The sequence below is a fragment of the Sebastes umbrosus genome, chromosome 4 (assembly GCF_015220745.1).
Source record: "Sebastes umbrosus isolate fSebUmb1 chromosome 4, fSebUmb1.pri, whole genome shotgun sequence".
NCBI lineage: Eukaryota > Metazoa > Chordata > Actinopteri > Perciformes > Sebastidae > Sebastes > Sebastes umbrosus.
In genome coordinates this window covers 34,461,221-34,489,091 of record NC_051272.1, presented here as the reverse complement: position 1 = coordinate 34,489,091, position 27,871 = coordinate 34,461,221, and the positions used below count along the sequence as shown (strand labels likewise).

The 27,871-nt window shown below is 43.4% G+C and overlaps 1 protein-coding gene across 4 annotated transcripts in view; it reads left to right on the top strand.

The window, feature by feature from the left end:
- Positions 1–27,871, top strand: part of bcar1 (BCAR1 scaffold protein, Cas family member) — a 96,774-nt gene that overhangs the window by 43,870 nt on the left and 25,033 nt on the right. For 3 of the 4 annotated variants that reach the window (XM_037766818.1, XM_037766820.1, XM_037766819.1), the window contains one exon: positions 23,403–24,113. In XM_037766818.1, the coding sequence (XP_037622746.1) occupies positions 23,403–24,113 (711 nt within the window). Of the gene's footprint in view, positions 1–2,482; positions 2,889–23,402; positions 24,114–27,871 lie in introns of those variants that run through there. The other variant, XM_037766821.1, reaches the window with a different exon arrangement.

Here is a 27,871-nt window from a genome sequence, read left to right as displayed (position 1 = left end):
AAGTACACCATTCACTCTGAAACACTACCGCAGAAAACAGGTCAACTCTCTTTTTTTTCAGTGGTGGTGTTGGAAAACGCTGACTCAGTATGGCTCGAAGGCCAGAGAGAAAAAATATGTTTTTAAATGAATCCATATTAGTGTTGACATGGCTCAGGGGCCAGATGATGGGTCATAAAGCCAGAAATTACCCCTAACAAGACCAACAAGGAAATAAACACTGTCCTGTGAATGACCCCCACAGAAAGTGTGTGTGTGTGTGTGTGTGTGTGTGTGTGTGTGTGTGTGTGTGTGTGTGTGTGTGTGTGTGTGTGTGTGTGTGTGTGTGTGTGTGTGTGTGAGGGGGGTTGGGGGTCAGAGATAAGTGCTGATATTGACACTTGTCTGGGTGTCATTAAGTCTCCTGTCTCATGATACAACAGTCCAACAACAGCTTCTTGACATTGCGATTGTGTTGCGCTGAGCACGTAATTTAGATACTCTGCTCCGACTGGACAGGTGTGTTCCGATGTAGCCACCTTACTCCATCACGCGTACTGCACAGTGACGTCCGAACGGCTAAAGGCTGATCAGCGTTAGAATCCTGTAGCTGTGCTGGAAGCAGTTCTCACTTCAGCCCCTTTTATCTCCGCCAGGCGTAAACCTGTGGGGAGATCATGTGTTCAGACGTGTGTGTGTGTGTGTGTGTGTGTGTGTGTGTGTGTGTGTGTGTGTGTGTGTGTGTGTGTGTCTGTCTGTCCACGGCTAATCGTTTATGACTGTACGCTCAACGACCTCTCGTAGTTGCGGTGATTCACACTTTTAAAAAACATATATTTTACTGACTGTTTCATCTGTCGCTGTCTGCCGACTCCTCACTCCTCTTAACCGGCCGCTAGGAGCTGCATCAACAACTGCTTCAATAGCAAAGGGCATTTCCGGCATTCGGCTAGGCTAAAAACAAGCCTCTCCTAGTTTGTTGCAGGCCACATTTTGCCGACAGCTGAAATCGTCCAATAATATTGAGCAGGCTGATGTACTGTATCGGGGTTTAACAATATTGTAGCCGATATTTCCTAATGTTTTCCTCGGAAATCATTCCTTTGTAATTTGGTATTTATTTTAGGAAAAAACCAAGATCGATTCTGAGAGTCATCTCAGATTTATTAGTTGTGTTGCATTTATAAGCAGCTAGAATTTCCTTGAAATAACAGCTCCCTTTAAACTCAAGCTAACATTTATTTATCATTCATTTCAGATTTAGTTATTACTTGGATCTTTTTCCTCATACAGTATATGTTGAATTAAAGTATGCTAACAAATTTCACAATTTTGCTCTGTGACTAAAAGACTCTTGAGTTGCAATCGCAATTAATAAGTATTCGTTAATTGAAAGTGTACTAATTAAAGCTGAAGTAGGCGAGATTGGAGCAGATATGATTAAAAAAAAGTTATTTTTATATAACGGTCACTATATCGTGACAGAAGTACACAAAACAGTTAACCTGAAAAAAATCATGTGCCGCTGTGTACTCCGGTGCTTCTAACGGCATCTGCAAGATTTCACAGACTGGAGGAAAACAAGCAGTCAGAGCTGATCTGAGGTCGGCTGTCAATCACTCGCGAACTCCAACCAAACAGTCAAACTAGGCAGCGCTGATCAAATATGAATCAATATTATGTTACGTTACTGCCTATTTCTCTCCTCAAATGTTTTCAGAATCATCTTGTAGTGCACGGTTTAGCTGTAAAATGAGAACGTTTTTGACGCCGCTGCCATTGTGAAATCTGTTGAAGAAACGCCAAGTTCTGGTCACATGACCGGAGCACAGCCAATAGGAACGCTCTCTCAATGAAATGACCTGTGATTGGTCAAAGTCTCCCGTCACGGGGCTAGATTTTCTAAAGCCTGAAAACAGAGCCATGAGGAGGAGCAGAAGTCTAGTTCTCTCTCAGAACACTTGAATTACAATATGCTGAAAGGTTATTATGGAATTTTTTGCCCAATGATGCCAAAAATATACTGACTACTGCAGCTTTAAATACTGATCACATTTTACTACCCTATGAATTTACAATGAAATATCAATATTAAATAATAGGAAACTATGGGATGTTACAGAACCTTAATGACATGGGTTTAATACACGCGTTGCCATGGCACACAGTGATTGCATTGTGTGTGGTGCTGAAACAGCTTCAGGTTAGCGAGCAGCTCTTTAAGGACCAACCGCTCTGAGAGTAGAGACAGTTAGATGAGGTCATGTTGCCGTGTGCTTGTGTGCAGCACGCTGTGAGTGTCTCAGCAGCATTCCAAAGCACTGACAGTCTCTCACAGCCAGGGGGAGAGAGAGAGAGAGAAAGAGGGAGAGAGGGGGGAAGGGACAGTGGGAGGGCAAAGCTTTATTTGCATGAGAAGAGCTCCTCGGGCCAATGGCCATACTGGATAGAGGGAATATGAGGATTCGACAGGAAGTGACGCGTCGGGTTACACACTCCTCCCTCTTTTCCTCAGGCAAGAGAGAGAGAGAGAGATGAAGGGAGAAAGAAGGGGCGAGCGGGGTAGAAGTAAATGGGCCAAGCAGCAGTCTCATTCTTGCTGTGTGAGATCACGGAGCAGCAGCAGAATGTGTCGGGGTCTGCTCATCTACTGAAAACAAGACCGAACAAGACAAGAAGGAGAGACACAGAGGAGAAAAAAGGAGGGAGGACAGAAAGGACATAGTGAGGAAAGGAAGGAAGGAGGGTGGAGAGGAGGAGACCTGGAGGACTTTTGGGATCTTTTGGGATCTACTCTCAAAGCAAAGGATCGAGTTGGCAAATTGTCTCACAGGGGCTGAGCTACAGCCCTGCCCAGGAGTTACCACAGCCAGCCGCCTCACTGCAGCAGGGACAAAATGAACTATCTGGTGAGTGTGTGTGTGTGTGTGTGTGTGTGTGTGTGTGAGGAGATATCAGTGTGTGCATACTAAATCACTGCCTCTTTGGCTTTTTTTGAAAAACCCTGTGTCTTTTCGTTGTTTGTCTACTCCTTCATCCCCTGTGGTTCAGTCTGTGTGTGTGTGTGAGTGTGTGTGTGAGTGTTTTAGCAGGACCTGCTATGCCCCAGCTGTGCACGGACGGACGGAGGTGGGGGTGAGGGGGGGGAGACTTCAGTATGAAGAAAAGGGAAATGTGAAGGGGGAGGAGAGGGAAACTGGAGTTAACATTTTCTCTGCGGATTCCTACCTTTTGTTGGCTCTCAGCGGGGAGTGTGTGTGTGTGTGTGTGTGTGTTTGTGTTGAAGGTTTAAAGTCAGTGCACACAGGTCGAGGACACGTCACTGTCCTGTAAAGGAATGTGCAGAGACAAAAAGGACAAAGTTGATCAAAAATCCCTCCTGTTTTTCCTAGAGTTATCTGTTATCTGTTGAGTTTTTAGGTTGAATACTTTTTATACTGATTATAATACAAATGGAAGCTGTAAGAAATAAGTAAAACATCAAAACTAAGTTGTGAAAATGAAACAAATCTGGAGCATTTTTTACGTTGCATATCTGAATACTAAAAGAAGAATTTAGTCTCAATCCCTTGAGAGCTTTCCTTGCTGAATCTTAAAGATACATGTTTTCTTATAAACTTCCTTCTCTGAATGCACCGCTATGCAGGATGGGAACACAGCAGAGGGCCGTCGTCCGGTTTATGGCAGAAAGAAAGAAAGAAAGAAAGAAAGAGAGGAGAGAGAGGAGAGCTGTGGTCTGTTTTTTTCTGCTGACTCAGAGGAAAGTGGAGAGAAATGAAGGTTTTATAGCCAGAGGACAGAGAGGCAGGCGATCAGTCGGCTGGAAGAGAAAAATGCTTCGGTAAAACAAGAGCAGAGAGCAGAAAGAAAGAAAGAAAGGGAGGAAGGACAAGATGATATGTGCAAGTATTGAATATGACATTGATTTTAGTCAAAACGGAGAGAATGGACTGGTTGACTGGAGGAGGAAGAGAATAATGGGTTGGTGAGGAGGGAGAGAAAAGTAGTTGGAAGGAGGAGAGGAGGAGGGATAGAGAGAGGAAAAGAAACTGGCAGCAACAGTCCTGAAGCCTTTCTGCTATTGTTTGAAAGGCTTCTGCGTCAGTGTTGGCTCACTGCTCATGTCATACCACTGCATGTGTGTGTGTGTGTGTGTTTGGGGTAACTACACAGTCAGGAATGTGGCAGACAGTGAAATACTGTGGAGCAGATCGCTGAGTAATTACACGCAAGTAATTAGTGTGTAATTAATATAAAATAAGACTCCACTGTTGTGGAACTCAGAGGCAGCCATGTCAAAGCTTCCCCCTCTGACTGTACAACGCTGCCATGTTGTGTCGGCTTATTCTCCCTTTATTCAGATGTGATTTCACTATTTAGAAATTAGGAAAATAAGTGGCTTAAAGGGACCGTTTGTAACTTCTTACACGTATAAATCAATGCGGGTCGGTGTACCATGCGTGCTTGCGTGTTTCCAGTATCTTCTTTCCTGAAGTGACGGGGCACCGGAGTGAGTAACGTTATCGTCTCCAACCAAGACTCTGGCGTCTCCCCTGTTCCCTCCAACCGGGAGGCTGAAGCAGGAAACACAGTATCAGCATCAATTCATGGAGAGACCTTCGTCTGGTCAGCTAACATTACTGCCAAGCAGCTGAAATATAGAGTGATATTGTGGTTTTAGCTGACGTGTGTCGCCTCACTGTTTTGACCGAAGCTCGTTCATGTCTATGTAGAGCGAGCACAGGCGCGAGCAACAGGACGCTGACTTTCGTTGACTTAACGGCCACATGTGTTGCTGTTAACAAGCAATTTCTGATTCTTACACAGAGTCCCTTTAAATGTAAACCGATGAGATGTATGTTTTGCCATTTGTTATTTGTATTAATCTTTTAAAGAAAAGGCGTGTTACGTGGCAACAAGTAGATGTGTTCATCTCAGGATCAGCACCTGAACCCAGTGGTTTGCCTGCGGTAGCCTACAGTCGGAGTACAGCGGGGTACACCCTGGACAGGTCGCCAGACTATCACAGGGCTGACACATAGAGACAGACAACCACTCACGCTCACATTCACACCAATGACCCTAACCTGCATGTCTTTGGACTGTGGGAGGAAACCTGAGCACCCGGAGAAAACCCACGCTAACATGGAGAGAACACGCAAACTCCACACAGAAGGGCCCCAAGCCGGGTTTGCGACCCTCTTGCCGCGAGGCGGCGGTGCTAACCACTACACCACGTGCAGTGGTTAGCTATGTAGATATTTAATAAATATATAGTTTCATTGACAAAAAATGGGGCTCAATCATTTCCTAAAACAGCTGCTCCCTGTAGTTTTAATGAAACATCTTTCAAACAAAAGGAAATAGTGCATTTTTGGGGGACTATTTTTTTAGCGGTGGATTTATCTATATTTGTCGCTCTAATGAGTATTTCTGGCAGCAGGACATACGGTGTATGTAATGAAGGAACATGTCACCCAGTGCAACGATGTGACTCACTGATGTGTTTTCATAGTTTTCGGACAACAGTGGAGCTCTGTGGCACAGAGGTAGAAGATATTTTTTAATCAGTGGGACAAACAGTTTTTCTGTATGCAGCATGTATGTTCCAACCAGCAAACAGCATATACCCAGCTGTCCTTTTCCCCCCTAGTTCTCTATTCAGACATTATGCATACTGGTCTTTGTCATATATAGTAATATGAATATAAAGATATGAACGACTCAGTCTCAGTATTGGAGTGGTCCTCATTGTGTCAGTACATATTTCTTTGCCCATGTATTTCTCCTGACTCACTGACTGAGTCATGGAGGCTTGTCTTACAGCAGGAATTCCATTCTGTCTCCTGCATGAGACGCACACACACATACATACACACACACACACACACACACACACACCCCAGGTTGTTGTGGCTCCAGTGATTAGCTGCCCACCCCCCATCTACCAAACCACACACATACAGATCCACCAAACACAGTGATCTTCACTGACCCCCTGAGTTAAAGCACACACAGGTGTCCTCCATAAAGTCAGTCAGTCAATGGAGCAGTGAATCAACCAATCAGAACACAAGTCAGTTAGTCAGTTAGTAAAGTTCTGCTCTACTGTATATATCCTCTCATTTAGACACCTGAAAACCCAGATCCTGACTTTACCTGACAGTTTGTCCCAGTACAGAAACATAGTAGTCCTATGTGACTCATACATGCCAGCAGATGTGACTCAGTAGACAGCGTCACCTTTGACCCACATACCACGGGGTTCTGAGACACTGCACAGAGCACCTGGAAAGGCTTTGGAGACGCCGGAGACGGACAGTTTTGGGCCTCAGTGATCACACTGAACAACATAAATATATCTGTGCTTGATGGTCTGTGTCGGGTTAGATGAATACCTGCGTTCAGAAGGAGGACACCAGGGTGCATATATATACACCGATCAGCCATAACATTATGACCACCTGCCTAATATTGAGTAGGTCCCCCCTTTTGCTGCCAAAACAGCCCTGACCCGTCGAGGCATGGACTTCACTAGACCTCTGAAGGTCTGCTGTGGTATCTGGCACCAAGCCATCAGTAGCAGATCCTTTAAGTCCTGTAAGTTGCGAGGTGGGGCCTCCGTGGATCGGACTTGTTTGTCCAGCACATCCCACAGATGCTCCATTGGATTGAGATCTGGAGAATTTGGGGGCCGAGTCAACACCTCCAACTCGTCGCCATCCACATGATGTAGAAGAAAATGTGGTACATGGAATATGTCCAATCCTCAGAACCGTATCAAAAGGTTGACAGTCAGATGTACACAATTCTAAAAGCTCTGTGTTTCCTGTCCAGACTGAAATGTGAGCTACTGTTATCCACTACTATGCTGGTTTTGAACATCTAAGATGTTTAAATAGAGAGAAAATGTTCATGTCCATTAGTGAGGACATGGCCAAAACAAGAAAATAGTTAATTTACATTGATTAATCCATTGATTGATCGTAAGTGTCTTGAACCGCATGGTGCTCTGCCTGTTTGGCTTACAAAACACTATGCAAAAACAACTAAGATGGTCATGAAACAGTTCCTAATGTATACCTTAAATTAAATATTCTAGCTTTTTCCCCCTCTATTAGCCAGCATACGGTAGACAGAGGTGATGGGAAGTCAGAAAGAAAAGTTAAAATATGCTACAAAGGTCCCGACCAGATTTGAATAAGGGATGTTGGGATTACACGATCAGCATCTTAAGCCTCTAGGCCACCAGGACACCCAACGCTCCTTATTTCCAATTACCACTCCAAACCAATGATGTGTGGAAAAATGGCAATTGTACTGCCACATCAAGTCTCTTGAGTCTTGTGAAATCTGCCAGATATGTGACCACAGTCACTTCGGACATGAATGCTGCAGTGTCTTTGAGACACATTGAGATTTGGACCAGTGGTGAAAGACAAGGCTTTGTCCTGTTTCTGGACTGACTCATACCACACTGGTCATGGACTGCCCATTACAGAGGCTGTTCCCATGCACATCAACATTCTTAGTGGTCAAGTAATCATCTCCCAGAACGCGAACAGACTGGATCAAGTTGACTTCCGCCCCTGATTAATAGATCAGGTTGTTTTCTCAGAGTGTTTCATTGTGTTTTCTTTACAATTAGCATGAAAACCAAATATGGATTTATCTAGAGATGGATTCTGGATTATCTAGAGACAACACAGTGGCTCAGTTATTCGCACTGTCGGGTCATAGAAAGAAAGCTTCCTGGCTAGAATGCCTATTCTTCTCTTGTTCAACTGGGTGTTCCTACAGTCAAAAGTCTCATTGAAAATGGATGTGTAACAAAATAATCCAAGCCCACAGGTCATATCAACTGCATTTCGTGATCTGTCGATCACCGTACAGTACAGTAGAGGCCTATAGAATACTGACCGAATTTACCAGAAAAACCAACAGCTTGGGATGGAAATATCAAGTTTTCTTTTATGATGACACAAATGTGCATATCCAGCAGGGTATAGGACTGTGTGAGACTGGGTTGAAAAGGCTGGGTCTGGAGTGATGTGCATGTAGGTGACAAAAAATACTTACAAATACCACAAAACTACCTTCATCTCTGAATCTCTGCAGGCGCAAATTAATATACTCAAGGTTGCATGAATAGTTACATTTTAAGGCTCAATTTTCCCTTATTTTTCAAGCATTGGGAAAAGGCTAAGCATAAGTATACCTTAAGTGATTGGCCAAAGGGCCAGTGTGTGGCATTATGGGGGATCTATTAGCTGAAATGGAATATAATATTCATAACTATGTTTTCATTAGTGTATAATCACCAGAAACTAAGAATGGTTGTGTTTTCATTAGTTTAGAATGAGCCCTTCATATCTACATAGGGAGCGGGTCCTCTTCACGGAGTCCTTCATGTTGCTCCTCCATGTTTCTACAGTAACCCAGAATGGACAAACCAAACACTGGCTCCAGAGAGAGACTTTCGTTTTTTTCCGTTACCTGAAGGCCACCGCCATCGTAGTTCTCCGACGCCCTTGTGAAACTGCGGTAACGTGAGCCGCAGAGTGCAAAACCGTGGTACCGCCAGCCACCGTCTGACTTCCGTTGCTCCCTTAAGTAGTGTTATTATGGTATGGATGGCCTCTGAGTGAGGCGAATGGCGTTACCACGGTTTTGCACTCTGCATGTCATGTTATCGCAGTCTTGGTAAGGGAGGAAAGAGCGGCGGGGTATTCAATTGGTTGCAATCAGCAACCATACCACTAGATGCCGCCAAATCCTACACACCGTACCTTTAAGCATTAATTTAAGGAGCAGACTGATTTGGGACTTCACTTCATTTTGTCTGATGATTTCAGTGTCGGCCCTTACCGACAGAAGTTTCCGAATCTTGTTGTCTCTCCAGTTAAGATATTTTCGTTGGCGTCTTTGTGTAAATGACCATTCTTCTTCACCCTCGGATGTTTGTTTTCTTCCGGCTTTGCACCAGCTGCATGATAGAAACACCATCACCACGTCCAAACACGCTTGTTGTGCATTGAATGATGATGATGATGAATCTGAGTGATTCGGATATTTGCATTTTCACATACAGCTCCTCCGGGTAATGTCTACATAAATTCAGGTTTGCAGTGCATGTGTAAAAGGGGCTTTAGTTGTTGTACCTCTTAAATTGACTGCCATGCACATTTCACCTTAATCCAAACATGAAACCTGCATGGAGTTTTAAGGTATAAAATGAAGGGCCTCTCTTCCATAGTGTATTGAAGTGGTTAAGCCACTAAGGCTAAAGCTTTCTTGCTGATGTCTCAGAACTAGAGTGTGTGAAGTCCTCTGCTCCTGCCAGTATACGTATTCAGCATATACCTGTATTTTTTTGCCCTTGGTTTCACAGTACAGTTGGGTGCAGTTAGCAGACAAACAACAAGCTATGAATCACTGGATGTTTTTCCCCCACTGCTCAGTGCTGAATCATAGAGTCAACACTGCAGTCTCAGCTGCAGCTTTCTCAACAGATTTATGTGAGTGATCAAAGTGTCACAGTTCACCAGTGTGGAGATTTACGCCCCTGTGGTTGTGAAACCATTTTAAACCATACACCTTTTGGTCTGTTGTTTTTCCCCTAACATTTCTGTGGAGAGATACAGCGTTACAAGATATTGATGCATTGATGCTTTTCGTGCAGCTTCATGTCACAGCGGTTTTAAGCTTCTGTGTTGTATTCCAGCCTGAAGATGAAGGCTTCAGCACTTTATCACGAGTGTGTTTTGAGCAGAGAAATAAAGACTGTAATCTCTCTGTCACACTCAGTGATCAGAGGGTGTGTCAGCAGGGTTTAGCTCAGGTCTTTGCTACCTGTGTAAGTGCAGGTTTGTAAAGCCCTTAAACACAGCAGCGGTGGGCAGCTCTGGGGCCACACATTCAAATCTTCTGTTGTGTATTGCACATACTCATTTCTCAAGGTGTTGGGTCACAATCATGGTCCTTGATACTCCAAATTTTCCCCCATTCCCTATCAGGAGTTGGTTAACATGTTCATTATGTCAGACTAAATGAATGACGTGAAACACAATCAGTCTGATAAAATAGCGCCCCCTAAATCCACAAATTAAAACGGGGTGTCTGCCAGTGTATGCAAGCCTGACGGCCCGCTCTGCCTACATTGACTCCCCGCTGGGCCTAAGCATCGGGGAATGCATTTTTCAGATGTTTTTTTTTTAAACTATTATACAAGTAGCGAACTCCTTAAGGGAAAAACCAGTGCGTAGGTTGTGTGTTTAACGTTAGCGAGTGTCGCTGTGCGGTACAGACAGAGAGAGAGAGGAAGCGTGTGTGTGACAGACTAAGCAAGTATGAAGTTAACTGTATAGCTGTGAGCGTAGCAGTGCAGTGTGTTCAGTGTGTTCAGTGTGTTCAGGCTGTCGATGAATAAATGCTACAGCTCCTCAAGACACAAGCCAAGTTCCCGTGTCTTGCTTGCCACAGTCTGTTTACTGAAGGTGTTAGCCCCGAAATTAGCCACAGCTTCGAGGCTTGGGCTCGCTTGAGGTGGGCTGTTAAAGGTCCCATATTGTAAAAAGTGAGATTTTCAGGTCTTTTACATTATAAAGCAGGTTTAAGTGCTGTATAAATACTGTTAAACTATCAAAACGCTCAATATAGGGAGAAACACACACAGCCCGTATTCAGAAATTGCGTTTTTGAAACAAGCCGTTAGGATTTCTGTCCATTTGTGATGTCATCAAATATACAATATTTAGACCATTACACGGTTTTAAACGTAAACATTCTAAATGTGTCCCAGTTTATTACTGTTGCAGTGTTTGTTAATGACATCGTTAAAACATAGTTTAAAGGTAACACATTTTTAGATTAGTTACTTTCACACTAAAAGAAAGAACTGGTGTAAAATGCATTCAGTCAAATCTCAGCTGTAGTAAAAACAGTTCTACTTGTGTAAGATGTTTTGATTCTTCCACCCTCCATTTCTCACTGTTGTGTGCAAGGAGGAGCCGCTTTGAAGCAGCCAACTATCTGTGTGTGTGTGTGTGTGTGTGTGTGTGTGTGTTTGGCAGCTATTCATAAGTTCCTACCAGGGTTGTCTGTCAACAGGTTAAGCAACACTCAGGCCACGCCCACGTGAGCCTATCCTGTGCTTCGGGCTACACAATCCCTGCTGTTGTTTCTGCTGTTAGTCACAGCCTGAAGGCAGGAATTCTTCAGCTGGGATCATCACTTGTTAAAGCAGCAGCCTTAACTAGCACTTAGCAGGGCACATAAAGCTGGGGGGCTATTTGGAAAAGACCGATTTTGTTGTATTTATTTTTTTTTAGCACCAAAGGGTGCAAAGAATGATCCATGACACGCAAGTCTATTTGTAATTTGACATATTTATTGTGTGAACCTTAAAAATTAGAGGTTTCTAGATAACCTTTAGATGGCCTTCACCTACTGGAGGTACTCCGTTTGTTTTTTGGTCAGGGGTGGCGCCTGGGTAGAGCGTGCAGGAGGCGGGACATGACGCGGATTACACCACGGTCACGTAGCCGGTTGGTAATTTGGTCATAAACAACCAAATCTCTTGCCGTTCCTTGAATACGTATGTCTGAGGATTTTGGTGTCAGCCCTTACCGACAGAGGTTCCCAAATGTCGTCGTCTCTCCAGTTCAACGTTTTTGTCGTCGTCTGTGTAAGTGACCCTTCTTCTTCACCCTCTCGGAGGTTTGTTTTCACCGGCCGCGATGGAACGTCATCGACACGCCCACTCGCTCGCTGTGAAGTCTCCAGACAATGACGGTCTCTATTCACATGTGGGCTCAATCAGACATTACACAGACTTTGTACCAGGAAGCTGGCACTGTAAAGTCCAGTGAATGTCCGGTCTGAACGAGTCAGACATTTGTGTTCTCCCGTACAGCTCCTCCGGGTAATGTCTGAATACGTTTCAGGGTTGCAGTGCATGTGTGAAAGGGGCTTTAGGTGTATCTCTTAGAACATACACAGACTTGACAAAACTCAAGTCATGATAGAGCTGTTAAACTGATCTTCCTGGGTAACGTCAGCGGAGTGCCCCTTAAAGGGTCATGGAGTATCATTATTATGGTTCTTTATGGTTCTTTACTCTGAAGGTTTGATTATTATTGCTCTTTTAATTATTAACTGCACCCAAGGTTTACATCAGAACCGTATTTAGGTCAAGCATTTGGATCATTGAGCACTACAGCTCTCCACTGAGACAAAATATAACACATTACAGCTTCACACATTACTGCTCCCACACACAGCAGTATGATTGGCTTAGAAATTATGGATGACTAATGTAGAGAAGCTTCTCCGTGTACCCTGGGCCTGTAGACGTGTTGTAAACCTCGGCGTGTCCTGCAGCAGTCTCCAGCTCCGGCTAGATGCTCCGCCGGGTGGAGGGTTCTTTTTTCTGCTGTCGTACAAATCAGCCGTGCGCTCGCAACTATTTCTCGAGAACAGTCTGACGTGCCAGGTCAGGAAAAGCGGGAGGGGGATGGACTGAAGGAGAAAGAGGTGGAGGTTGGGAGAGAGAGAGAGAGAGAGAAGGCCGGAGGGAAGAAGAGGAAGAAACAAAGAAAAGAATAAAAAACAAGATTGCTATGCTTTATTTTTTTGGTTTCTCATCTCGATGTGTGTGTGTGTGTGTGTGTGTGTGTGTGTGTGTGGTGTGACACCTCTGGAATGTGGCGGTAAAAGGAGAGTTGTGTGTTTGTATGCGGAGGCTGTGGAATGCCGTAGTAAGTGGGACTGTGTGTTAGTGAGTGTGAGACAGAAGCAGAGAGAGGGCGAGAGACAGGCCCAGGCTCGTTTCAGCGATAGCAGGGATATAGAAACACACACACACACCTCAGCTATGCAATGATACACACATCTTGTTCCACAAAGACACAGGGTCAAGTTACAGTAGAGTATCTGCAGGTCCCGGAATACTAAAAAAAAAACTCTATCAACCAAAGAAATGTTTTTTTGAAATGCCCCAACTCATGTTCACTCAACCAAATCAAAACAGAGCACAGTTAGTCCAGTACGAATCTTTGTGGATCTCAACTCTCATTAAAGTGGCAGTAGGCAGTATATTTTTGGCATCATTGGGCAAAAACTTCTATAATAACCTTTCATCATATTGTAATTCAAGTGTTCTGAGAGATAACTAGACTTCTGCACCTCCTCATGGCTCTGTTTTCAGGCTTTAGAAAATCTAGACTTTGACCAATGACAGGTAATTTCATTGAGAGAGCGTTCCTATTGGCTGTGCTCCAGTCATGTGACCGGAACCTGGCGTTCCTTCACCAGGTTTCACATTTTACAGCTAAACTGTGCACTACAAGATGTTTCTGAAAACATTTGAGGAGAGAAATAGGCATTAACGTAACAGAATATTGATTCATATTTGATCAGCGCTGCCTAGTTTGACCGTTTGATAAGAGTTCGTGAGGGATTGACAGCCGGCTCTCATAGACAGCAGAATTGATAGCGGACCTCAGATCAGCTCTTACTGCTTGTTTTCCTACGGTCTGTGAAATCATATTTGCTCCAATCTCGCCTACTTCAGCTTCAACAGTGCTCACTAATCACTCCCAGTATCACTAATGGGGCTGTTTTTATTTCTGTTGTTCTTTAAAGCAAGGGTTGGTAATCTTAAGGAACTAGCAAGAGTACGCTAAATTTAAAAAATGATCTAACCTAAAAACCCAGCCCCGTGTTGCCAACTCTTTTCCAATAACAGTAGCTAGCAGCACTAGCTCCAAAAGTCCCTAAATCTAGAGAGAAAGTCACCAAGTCATCAACACTGACAGTCCGTCCGTTCAGGCCTCCCTCCAAAGACACTCCCCCCAAAATGATCATTATGAATGTAAACAATGAACATGGCTATTGTTAGCACTCACAGCTGTCAAGCTAGCAGCTTGCGGAAGACTCCGGTGACACGCACTTCTGGCCGAACAAAATGATTGGACGGGCTTATTACAGTCAGCAAAGATAGCAGACTTTTTTACAGTCAGAGTATTTGATTTATTGATTGCTGAAGGACTGTAAAGAGAATTTCAACAAATGAAACAAAAAATATATTTTTGAGGAAGATTCCCAACCCCTAGGTTTAAAATAATCCTAAATGTATTACCAGGTACTGATACCCTGTGATGAAACATGTTACAGAAGAGAATAAGGGCCATATTGAAAGTCCTTTGAGTTGTCTAAAAACATTTGAGAACCAATACTGAGGGAAAGCATCTAATCTCTGTCATTATTGTTGGATTTCAGAAATTAATAATTTAGAGAATAACCTCAGAACTTTTGGAAATCATTAGTCAAATTAAAGAATAGTCAACAAACGGAAAATTCAGCAAAAACACAATTGACCTCCCGATGGATCAGTTATTACACCGTAGTAGAGATCCAAAGATATTATTCATATTTATATTATTTCCTTTAAATAAAATGGTGAAGCCACAAAAACACTCTGTAAACAACAATCAGCTTCAAATGAAGAGCTGCAACAAGCTGCTACACAATATATATCTATAGATATCTATAGATATCTATAGATATATAGATATATCTATATATATGATATGTTACTGTCAGACAGAGTAGAAACGTTTATTTTAACAACCCTCAAGCTACATTAAGTGGTAAACTGTATGCTAAAGGGTTTTGATATGCAACACAGAAAATGGTGAAAAATGTCGATCAGTGTTTCCCAAAGCCCAAGATGACGTCTTGTTTTGTCCACAACTCAAAGATATTCAGTTTACTGCCATAGAGGAGTAAAGAAACCTGAAAATATTCACATTTAAGAAGCTGGAATCAGAGAATTTAGACTTTTCTTTCATATGAATTTTTTTTCACTTACACATTAGGCCAGACATGCAAATGTAGTAAAATGCAGTAAAAACAACAGTACCTGAGACAAACTAAATGAACAGCATTTGCTTTGGGAAGAAACAAAACCGAAACACACACAGACACGCACACAATCCCTCTCTAGTCCTCTTCTCTCATGTGGAGTCTTGTCCCGAGGACGCGCCGAATGTTTTACCACCATCTTTGCACACACACACACACACACACACACACACACACACACACACACACACACACACACACACACACACACACATACACACACACACACACACACACACACACACACACACACACACACACACACACACACATTCACACACACACACACACACACACACACACACACACACACACACACACACACACACACACACACACACACAGGTTTGCTGGGCTGTGTCCCAGCAGAGGGATCTCTTGTATACTGCGTGTTTCAGTTTTGCTGCATGTTCTTAGGGATTCATTGCTTGACTGTCTAGATAAGAGGAGCCGCTCTTGACAGTGCAATGCAGTATATTAATATGTTTACCGTCTGGTAGAACATAAAATTATATAACTCATGTAGAACAAGTCAAGTGACAGGATTTCACGGAGGTGTAACAGGCTCGGCAGAGTAAGAGGCTGTGTCTGTAGCCCGTCCAGTCACAGTCCACTGTGTGGCTGTGAAGTTCAGACAACTTCCTGTCGTCTCTAACTTTCTCTGTGATCAACAATGTTGAACAGCTGTTGGCATTAATCTGTACCATCAGAACATAATGGTTTGTGTCTGTCTGTCCCACTCCTCACCAGGATGTTGGCTGTGGTGCAGTTTTATTGTTTGCCGCGTGAAAAGACGACGCAGAAGAAGAGACTTGGCTGTTTTTCTTTAGTTCAGGAGTTTAGCTGCGGACAGAGTTTCACCTGGAAAGGCTGGTGTGGATGTGAAGTGTTTTCATACGAGAATAACGTGGTCTCGCACTTCTTCACCTCAGCCAGTCGTGTTTTTCTCCGCCTAGCTCCAGCTCACCTCAGATAGCACCGACTCACCCAGATTGACTCCAGGCTGCAGGGAGAACTGAGCTGTTTGACTTCCTGCAGGAGAGCTGGGAGACGAACAACAAGAGAAGAAGAAGAAAGAGGAAGAGCAGAAATGAATTGTGACTGCTGCAGAAATGGCAGGATTCATAGAATAGATGGAGAGACACACGAGAGTGAAGTTTCTTTTTGTGGTGGCGTTGTGGTGAATAGGCACACACACACACACACACACACACACATTCAAACATATGAAACCTCTTGTGGCAGGCTAGTATTTGTCCCCAGGGGTCAAATAGGAGGCAAGAGACAAAGGACATTAAGCCACACACACACACACACACACACACACACACACACGCTCACACAGATGAGTGACCTGTCTATACTGAGCTCGCTCCACCAGCTGTTCACATTACTTTCTCTTCAGTGGACATCTCTCTGTTTCTCCCTTTCTCTCTTCCTTTCTTTTTAGCAGTTGGAGTTGCTGGTATTCTAAAAGAAAACTAGAATGGCACTCGAAGAGCGCAGACCTCCGCCTCTCTCATTCAGCAGCCTTGTTATGTCTGTATAACGTTACACTACGTTGTCTCTCATCCCGTCATCTAGCGTTTTTTCTTTCTCACCACGGACGGCCAGCAGCTCCCGCACACACATCCACACACGTATCTCTCTGCTCGAAGAAGTAGGAAGAAGGTGTGGTCACGCGTCATCAGTTACACTGCGCATGTGTTATACCCTGTGGTCTTAATGCTCAGGCTGATCGGAATTCTTAAAAATATTCCTGAATCCGGATCATGATCCAGATCGCCACCAAAATCTAATGGATTGTTCATTGTGCTACACCCCACCCCTCCAAAATATTTCAAATCCATTGCGAACTTTTTAAGTAATCCTGCTAACAGACAAACAAACAAACCAACAAACCAACGCTGGTGAAAACACAACCTCCTTCGAAAGCCCTTGGCCTTGACGTTGGTAAAAGTGTCACAAAACTTTATTTATTTTTATTCTTGATGATTAAATGCTTTATCACATTAACTGGTCGTCTTGACATTGTAAATGCTGCCACTTCCATAACTGATAATCAGTCTAAAGATGTTGAAACAGAAGGTCACTTCACTGACAGGGTTTATTACAGTTTTCAGAAACAGTGTAGATCATACCAGTGTTTTTTCCCATTCACATGCATACCACATACAGTTAAATAACTGCCAACCATCCAAAGCAGACCAGACTGATAGGACTGCAACGGTTCATTTTCAAAGTTTATTATTCTGCTGATTATTTGTCATATTCATTAAAGGACCCTGTGTGTAGCATTTTGGGGGATCTATTGGCAAAAATGGAAAATTATATTCTATGTTTTCATTAGTGTATAATCACCTGAAACTAAGAATCGTTGTGTTTTCGTTAGCTTAGAATGAGCCGTTTATATCTACATAGGGGGCAGGTCCTCTTCACTTAGTCCTCCATGTTGCTTACCATCTTACCATCAATTACAATCTTCATCGTATCCCAGCTGCTGGGCGTTTTCCAGCCATATAGTCCTTTATTTGGTTGTTGAGGTCGTAGTGTTTGTCATACATTATTGGGTGTTGAGAAGGGGACGGCCCGTTGTTATTCCAAAACACCAATAGTCCAAAAAATGTCCCATAGGACAGAAAAAAACACTTTTGTCCAACAGTCCATTACCCCGAAAAACAAACGGCCATTGTTCCAAGGCTTGTTTTGTTTTGTTTCAATTTACAACATTAACCACATGTGTAAAACTGTGACTGGAATCCAGAAGTTCATTTTGTAGGAGACAGGGTTGGAATTGATCAAAGTTTGTGTTTTCTGTTAAAGTTAAAGGTCCCATATTGTAAAAAGTGAGATTTTCATGTCTTTTATATTATGAAGCAGGTTTAAGTGATATATAAATACTGTTAAACTATCAAAACACTCAATCCATGGAGAAATACACACAGCACGTATTCAGAAACTGTGCGTTTGAAACAAGCCGTTAGGATTTCCGTCAATTTGTGATGACACAAATCTACAATATTTAGATCATTTCACAGTTTTAAACGTAAACATTCTAAATGTGTCCGAGTTTATTTCCTGTTGCAGTGTATGTGAATGACATCAGCTGACAGGAAGTAAACATGGACCCAAGCTGTTGCCTAGCAACGCAATTCCGTTGAAATGCACTTAAACGGAGCATTTCAGACAGAGGGTGAATACAGGTATATTCAGGCAGACAGTATGAGAAAAATAATGTGTTTTTTGAACATTAAAGCATGTAAACATGTTCTAGTAGAAACACAAAATACAAACATGAAACTGAAAATGAGCACAATATGTCCCCTTTAAAAGTTTTTATAAACATATACAGTATATTGTATATGCATCAAATTCCGCATGGGCTGAAGAGGAAGGTAGGAAGACAACCACACAATGACCAAACAAAGCAAAAAATATCTTAATATGGAATTCATATTAACCCATGCCCTGCCCAAAGAATTAGCGCTGTGTGAAAAAAGGTAAAATTACAATCCCCAGAATGCACCAGTGTTACTATGATATACTGCTTTGGAAGTTATTTCTACTAGATATATTTCTTGTAGTCATCATCGGAGAAGTGTTCAGCCCTTTAAACTCTCCTCCTCTTTACCCTTTCTTTTGTCAGTCCTCTGCTCTCTTTCATCCTCTGTCATCTCCCTGACGACACGACGCCATTGAAGTTTTGGCGTCGCTCTGCGGCAGCCGGTTGCCCTGGCAACGGTCGTTGTGGTAACATCACATTGTTGAGGCCCGATTCTGCTGGGACTCATCCCGAGAGGTCTGGGCTAATGTGATTATCTCCCACTGTGTTCTCATTTCTCCTCACTCCCAGACTGCCCCTGTAGAGTGGATGTACAAGTGTCTACTTGATGGCTTTCTCACGCTGATTAGCAGACAAGGATGTTTGCGAGGCTTCCAGCCATGTCTTCACGGAGCTGATTGGGCTGTTTAAAGGATGAAACTGTGGATTTAGTGCTCAAAGTGCTTAATTGATGTTTAGTGCCAGAATACAGTACCTTTAAATGTTAAGAGCAAGCCAAAATGTTTGGCACTACATCTAAAAACCTTGAGAACAGGTACTTTTTACTTTCTACGCTGTTGGTCCATCAAGTATAAATTAGATACCAGAGACATTAGGCAGAAGACCATGTGTCTGTTCACCAATGAATTAGTCAAACCTTAGTTGCTGATGTCGTTTAGTCATTCAGGTGTGGAATTTAGTCAGTAACCATAGAAATGTCAAGCAAGTGTAGGCATGTGGAGTACAGCTGAGCACTTGGGAAGGAAGCAAATGGAAATGTCACATCTCTCTCTCTCTCTCTCTCTCTCTCTCTCTCTCTCTCTCTCTCTCCCTCTCCCTCTCCCTTTACTCCCTCTGCTTTACTAGAAGCTGCCATGATTCCCACCATCGTCTCCTCTGTTTGTTGCGACAACATATTCATTTGATGTTGACACACATGCACAGTGCTGTAGAGAAACTGAAGGTTGAAGGAATATCTCGGCCTGGTTTTGTTAAAACGGTTCAATATTAGCGCCAACATGATACCTGAGTTTCAGTATCAATACCAAAATGACACTTTCTACAAAACATTGTTGACAGTTTTCAATACTCGGTGCTACAGATGTGTTTTGGTACCAAAAAACTATTGATGTTCAGTACTTTAATCCTTTTTGCATCAAAATAGCAATTTAAAAGAATGCTATTTTCAATTAGCAAGAGTTTAAATCTTTTAAAAAAAGTTAAAGTGTTTTGTTATTTGTGAAACCTAAACTAAAGTATAACTTCACAAGATGCTCCACGTTCCTCATTTTCACACACGCTGCTCTATTTCCCTAAAATTACTACTTTATAATATTATGACTTTATTCTCATAATGTTACGACTTTTTGTCTCCTAAACCTATGACTTTATTCTTGTAATATTATGACTTTATTCTTGTAATATTATGACTTTATTCTTGTAATATTATGACTTTATTCTTGTAATATTATGACTTTATTCTTGTAATATTATGACTTTATTCTCGAAATCTCCTAATTTTTTTTCTCAATGTGGCCCTAACACTCCCTCGTACTATCTATTTAAACTTATTAAAATGGAATTAACATGATTCAGTCTCATTAATATTGTTTTTTTATTTTTATTATTATCATTATTATTAATAATAAACTGATCCCTTTTTATGGCAGCTACATTTGAGGAGACATTAACTTCCCTCTAAAACTTGGGCTGTATCTTTGACTGGACAAACTCAACTGGGATTCACAAAGAGACAGAAATAGAGAGAGCATGAGAACCTATTCAGGGTGATTCTGAGACCTCAAGGTCGAGTCACTGACTCATCGTCCAATCGGGACGGTGTGTGAATCATCCTCATTGCACTTCCTGTTTCTCTGGACGCTATGAATGGACTAAAACAGGGGAATCCTGTGTTCTGTGTGTGTGTGAGTGCCGGGTGTGTAAACTTCAACATGTCCATGTCTGCATTTTATAGAGAATGAAATTCTAATACTGGCCTCATATGTTGATGTAATGTAATCCTCCTGTGTGTGTGTGTGTGTGTGTGTGTGTGTGTGTGTGTGTGTGTGTGTGTGTGTGTGTGTGTGTGTGTGTGTGTGTGTGTGTGTGTGTGTGTGTGTGTGTGTGTGTGTGTGTGTGTGTGTGTGTGTGTGTGTGTGTGTGTGCGCGCGCGTGTGCGTGCGTGCGAGACTGACCCCACTCTGTCCTCAGTAGCTGTGTTCATGTCTCTATAGAGACCTGGTGAGAGAAAGAGCAGAGAAGTGTGTTCATTCATCATCCACTCAGCACTCACACAAGAAGCCGAGGTGGTTGGCGGTGGCTCTGCTGTGTGTGCACATACAGTGCATGCTTACTGATACCAGAGAAACCCAGAGGGAGAATAACACAGAGAAAGAGATAAGGCACTTACTCTATATCTGAATGAGTGCAACAGTGTGTATCACTGGCTTCCATGTCAGAGTAACCCAGCGGATGTACAGTACTTACTAATGATGATCTAATAGTTATCAGTCCTGACAGTTACCTAACGTTGTAATAGTGAATCAGGACCGTCAAAGAATGATAATAAAGTAGAAAGTATTGCAGCATTACGGAGCTATCTGCTTACTTACTTACTTAGGCCTTTTACTCCTCTTGGGGGAATAGGCTGTCAACAAGGCTTCTCCATCTCCGTCTCCATCCTGGGCCTTTCTCTCCAGCTGGTTCCAGGTGTAGCCCGTTCTTTTGGTGTCTGCCTCGAGGTCTCAGCGCCAGGTGTTCTTTGGCCTTTTCCTTTTTCCTTGCGGGTTCCAGGATAAAGCTTGCCTGGTGTTGTTTGTTGAAGGCTTATGGAGTGTGTGACCTATCCATCTCCAGCGTCTTTTGGGGATTTCAGTCAACAATGAACCCAAGTACCCTTAGACACGCTAACACGGGGAGAAGATGCAAACTCCACAAGTCGGGTTTGAACATGCAGCCCTCTTGCTGTGCTAACCACTGCACCACCTTGCCGCCCATCACTCTGCACAGTGAAGCTCAAACATGCAAGTGATGGAACAAGAGAGAATACGCTTTGACTGGAGGGGGACTTTAAGTAAAGTATGGCCTATAAGATGAAAAGTGAGACTGAGGAAACGCGGCTATACCTAGAAAAGAAATCTCCCTTTTGATCACAAAACTAACTGAATATCACATAATTGTAGAGGTCCGGTATGTATTTGTTTCCTCTATAAGGGAACTCTCTGTGCGAGTTAGCACAACTAGTGAATGGATTTGATGAAGTGAGTATATTAGGGTCGAGTGTCTCTCTCTGTCTGTCTCGTCCCCAATCCACTCTGAAGCCATGAACAGGCCTTCAGTGCAGTGAAAGAAAAGTCCAACGATAAATCTCGAAGCCAATTAAATGGCCTCATTTAGATTGCCAGTGCTTTGTTGGTGTGTGTGTGTGTGTGTGTGTGTGTGTGTGTGTGTGTGTGTGTGTGTGTGTGTGTGTGTGTGTGTGTGTGTGTGTGTGTGTGTGTGTGTGTGTGTGTGTGTGTGTGTGTGTAGCTGGCATTGGGCCAGTACAGGCTGTACTAGTCTGTGATAGTTGGGGTGGAACTCAGACACAGAGAGGGAGGAGAGCAGGCTGGCTTCAGACGTGGACGACAAATATTGGTTTAGTTTCAAAGAGTTCCAGAGAGACTGAGGGGAGGTGTTTCTGTTTGCATGCTGGGTTTGTGTTTGTTTGTGTGTGTGTGTGTGTGTTTGTATGGTGATTTTTTTTCTGTATTTTCTGCTTCATTATTCAATTTTTACCATTCCGAATCTTGTGGAATTTGAACCTCCCTGACCCTGGTGTTGTGTGTACTGCTACCTGTGTGTGTTTGCTGTTGCCGTGTGGGCAATGACTGATGACAACGTATGCAATATGATCCCAATTCTGTCCACTAAATGTTGGAAAACTACAGATCAGATGGCGTTATGTGAATATGAAATCTATTTATTGGAGCTATTAATCCTATTTATGGTTTTATGTTGGTTTGTCGACCGCGGGCTTTATCAAACAGTAATGTCAGCTCAGTGTCCTTGTACTTTGCCCTCTCTTCGGCCGCATGCTAACACATGTAACAGCATGCCGTTTATGAAAATGAATTAGAATATGGCGGCTATCATAATTACGTGCACAGCTGCAGGGCTGGGATTTTTCGTTTTTTTCTCACATGTAAAGACAGACACACTCTGCATGGTTCAACACAAGGACATTTATTACAGCCGCAGGGTTCCAATTCTGTGGAAGAGGATTAGTGAAACATGTGTTTGACTTCTGAGTTTAAACTCAGAATATCGTCAGAATTCTGTCTTTATTCTCAAAAACTCAGGTTGCGTCCAGAATGAATCATTATTCCCTAATTTGTATTTCCCTACAGGGGTATCTATTGAGGTCCCTAATTAGTTGTAACCCACTCAAATAAATGATGTGAATGATGTGCAACACTAACCAAACATCGTTTATGTTCCTCCAGCCCACTATACCGTCACTATTGCAACAAGTGGCAGCTCAATCCACAGTGCATTGTGGGAAACAATAAGTTTAAACTCAAATGTATTCCACAAATTTGAATCACAATTCGGACACTGTCGAAAAAAATGTCTGACCACGTATTAGCGCCCTGTGTTGACATGATCTACCAGTACAGGGACCAACTAATGCTAAACACAAAATATAAGGAGACAGGTCACATGTCCCTACAACAAGCTAGGAGAACAGACTAGAATAGACAGCTGTAAGCCATGCAATAAGCTATTTTGTCTTCCTGCACTGTGTTGCAGTTCTTCTTGTTCCACACAGTAACAACCCACAGAGCCACAGATATCTTACAAACCGGCCATGGGGGACGAGATGTTTTCCTATTGCCTTGCTTTATTAAGACTACATTTAACAGTACACGGGACATGGGAGTATGTTTCTCATATTATTTCTGTCTGTCTTCTACAGAACGTGTTGGCCAAGGCGTTGTACGACAATGTGGCGGAGTCTCCGGACGAGCTGTCCTTCCGTAAAGGCGACATCATGACGGTGTTGGAGCGTGACACGCAGGGTCTGGATGGCTGGTGGCTCTGCTCCCTCCACGGTCGCCAAGGCATCGTCCCCGGCAACCGTCTCAAGATCCTGGTCGGCATGTACGACAGCAAGCAACAGGGCACGCCTTCCACGCCAGAACCGGCCACTTCCTCCTCCCAGGTGCAGCGACCCCTCCCCCCTCTGAGCGCCTACGCCAAACCATCACGTGCTCCGTCATCTGCTGCCGTCGCTACTTCCTCCTCAGGGTATCCCATCAAGCCCTCGACTCAGTACACACCTATGCATCCGGCCTACTCCACTCCCAGCCCTGCACAGACCAACCCCGACTCTATCTACATGATGCCCCCCTCCCACGGCCCCAAACCAAGTCCACAAAGTCTGTACCAGATCCCCTCCGGCCCAAGCGGACTCCCTCCAGGACCCCCCAGCAAGGGCCCGGCTCTAGCCCAGAGACAGTACCAGCTGGCTGGGCAGGACATCTACCAGGTGCCCCCCTCTATGGGCTCAGGGCCAGGCCAGGGAGCGGCCCCGGCCGGGGGGACGGGAGCTGGGCAGGATGTGTACCAGGTGCCCCCCTCGCTGGATAAAAGGAACTGGGAGAGCAGCAACAAGCCACTGGGCAAGGTAAGAGAGAAGGATTGATTCTGTAGAGAAACATTATTGGATGGATATATGAAAAGGAATGAAGGAGAGTATAACTCTTAAAGCAACAGATGAGAGTAGAACATTCAGTATAATTGTTCCTGGCCAGAGCTGTGGATGTTTTTGTATCATGCACACACACACGTATACACAGACTTCCTACTATTGTCACTGTTTTCGGGTGTATGTGTGTCTATTTTTTGTCAAACCAAAAACCCAAGGTTGTTCTTTGTGCTGTGTGATAAGGTTATTGGATGTCTGCCAGTCAGTATCATCTGTTTTTGTAAAGGTGTGGTCCTTCACCTGATGTAAGTGCAACCTGAAATTGACTTTTTTTAGTTAAATATTTGGTTCTAGGTGTGTGAGAGGAAGTGGGATCACAGTGGTGAGTGAGTCCAGAGGGTTAAGAAACAAGATTTTCTGTTTCAGTTTCCTTTCTCAGAGCTCTTCTACTCTTACTTTGTTTAAGTCACTGCATTTCCCGACAGAACACCACGCTAACGTGGGTAGCGAGAGCAACGACTTAGCCGACTGCCGGGTGTTTTGAATGCCGTCTCTCTGTCTGCGTTCTGCACACACACGGTGCAAAGCCTCGCCCTCGGTGAAACACACACAGATCAGAGGAGAGGAGAGGAGAGAAACTAGTGCGCCAATAAATGACAGCAAAACGCTGTAAAGACTCTCACACTGAGCTGAAATGAAACAAGTGCACATAAATAGGTAAATCCAATATTTAGTTTAATTCTTTCAGTGGGGTCCCATTGGGGAGGAGGGCGGGGAGGGGTGGGGGGGGGTAATGGTAATGGAAACACTGCCCTGCTTAGTCTCCTGTGAACCTCCTGGTAAAATCAGTTTCATCACCAGATAATTGTGCTGCTTAATCTCTAATATCTGACAAGTACAGAGTGACAAGACGTTAAATCGGTGCTCTTGTTTTTTCATATTTGCTCACATTGTGTTGCCCATCTTGAAGCATTTCGCAGGATATTCATTTATTCATCTATGCAGTTGGTATGACTGAAACTTCAAAAACATAAGGAGGGAGACATCTGGTGGGATTATTATTTTATTATCAGTGGTAGTGAGAAAAAAAGAAGAAGAAAAAGGGCAATTAAACAATTCCTAACAAACCATGGAAAAACTACAAAATGAAATGTCCTCGTGCTAGAATCTCATAGTGGCGTTTACCTTAATGAATCTTCCAAAGTCGTCACTCTCCAGTGTCTCACTGTTCCACGGGATGAGAAGGAAAAAGACAGAGCGGAATACTAAGAGAGCTGAGAGACGGAAGAGGTAGAGAAGGAAACGACAACATGGATGACAAAAGGAGGAAAAAACGCTGACAGAATAAACAGTAGACTGTGTGTGTGTGTGTGTGTGTGTGTGTCTGTGCGTGCGTGCGTGCGTGCGTGTGTGTGCGCGCGCGCGCGTGCGTGCGCGTGTGTGTGGAGGAGGACCAGTGAAATAATAAGATTGTTAATAATTCAGCTCTGATCTTGTGGTTGGGTGAGTAAGCACTTTACTGTGCCAGCAGGTGACAGGCTGCGTGTGCATATGCGTGTGCGTGTGTGTGTGTGAGAGTGTGTACTCTGGGGAAGCCCCTGCAGGCTTGCTGTGGTGCAGTGAGCCATATGTGTAAGCACCACTGTGAGCCAGAGTGTGTGTGTGTGCGTGTGTGTGTGTTGGTGATGGAGATGTTTGGTCCAGCTGCTTCCCTGTTCTTTAACATATGAACTCATCTGTGTTCCTGTCTGTCTCTAAACTGCTTCATAATAAATTCATATGCAGCAACTGAAATGTGACAACCAGTGAAATGCTTCAATTCAGCTGGAAGGTTATTGTGTCTCTCCAACAGCATCAGGAGACACTAAAGGTGGAGATGTGGTCTCTCAGACAATGTTGAAAAGGGCTTTTTTTAGAACAGCTACTGTATACATAAGAAGAGAAGAAGAGATGCTGGTCGTCTTATTTTCCCACAGAGCTATAGAACATGCACGCTGAGCCATGCGGTGATAATGTGCACGGCACAAACAGCATGGTGAAGATGTTGTTTACTTTGATGATGTGTTGGAGGGCAGAGCTTGTTGTCTGCAGCTCTTCATCTAACAGCTCACTGTGGCTGTGGCACTGTGGTTACTGTGTGTCCATATGTTGTCTGTGTAGACCGATCTTTATCAAACAATAGCACCACTAACAATAGCACCTCTCTCGCTACTGATCTCAATACTAGGGGCGGTTCTAGGGTCAGTCAAGATCTGGGGGCCTTAAAATCTCTGAATGTGTGTGGGGTCACACTTTGATAAATAATGCAATATAACAAGTGCTATATAAATGAACGATTATTATTACCTCCGCCAAGGCTGAAGGCCTAGGAAGGAGGTTATGTTTTCACCGGCGTTGGTTTGTTGGTTGTCCGTTTGCAGGATTACTCCAAAAGTTAGCAAAGGATTTGAATGACATTTTTTGGAGGGGTGAGGTGTGGCACTATGAACAATCCATTCGACGGTGGCGATCCGGATCATGATCCTGATTCAGGATTTTTTTTAAGGATTCCGATCAGCCTGAGCATTAAATGCCCCATATTGTAAAAAGTGCGATTTTCATGTGTTTTATATTATAAAGCAGGTTTAAGTGCTATATGAATACTGTTAAACTATCAAAACGCTCAATATACGGAGTAATACACACAGCCCGTATTTAGAAATTGTGCATTTGAAACAAGCCGTTAGGATTTCTGTCCATTTGTGATGTCACAAATATACAATATTTAGACCATTACACGGTTTTAAATGTAAACATTCTAAATGTGTCCCAGTTTATTTCCGGTTGCAGTGTATGTTAATAACATCAGCTGACAGGACGTAAACATGGACCCAAACTTTTGCCTAGCAACGCAATTCGGTTGCGATTCCATTTAAATGCATTAAAACGGAGCGTTTCAGACAGAGGGTAAATACAGGTATATACAGGCAGACAGTATGAGGAAAATAAAGTTTTTTTTGAACATTACAGCATGTAAACATGTTCTAGTAGAAACACAAAATACAAGTATGAGCCTAAAAATTAGCATGATATGGAACCTTTAAGACCTCAGGGTATAACACATGAGCAGTGTAGCTGATGACGCGTTGATGACGCATGATCCTCCTTCTGAGAGCAAAGAGACAAGTGTGTGGATGTGTGTGCGGGAGCTGCTGGCCATCCGCGGCGAGAAAGAAAAAAGCGGCAGATGACGGGTTGAGAGACAACGTAGTGTAACGTTATACAGACATAACAAGGCTGCTGAATGAGAGAGGCATCGTTACACGGAAACACACCGTGTTAATAACAAGCCGACCACCTCACGGTACCGCCAGCTGTGAGCTGTGATCTGTTTTTAAAGTCACGCAACTTGGCGGAGGTCTGCGCTCTCCGAGTGCCATTCTATAGTTCCATATTGGTCGAACTCTAATCAACTCTGAAGGGACATGTAAACAGTGAAGTCATATCCTAGGTGTACATGTCGCCATGAATTCACCAGGGAGGGAGAGAAGCAGGAAAAAGAGGGAGTGGTCCCTGAGGTTAGCATGTGTTTACCTATGCAGTGTCACTCACTACAATATTAACAGTGAGATAACAGAGGGAGGTGTCCATCTGAGAAAATATGCATGCAGCCATTAGACTCTATTTATTTCAGTGTGGAATTAAAGGCTGCATTTTTTATGTACACCACATGGCCAAATGTGTGCCGCTACTCTAAC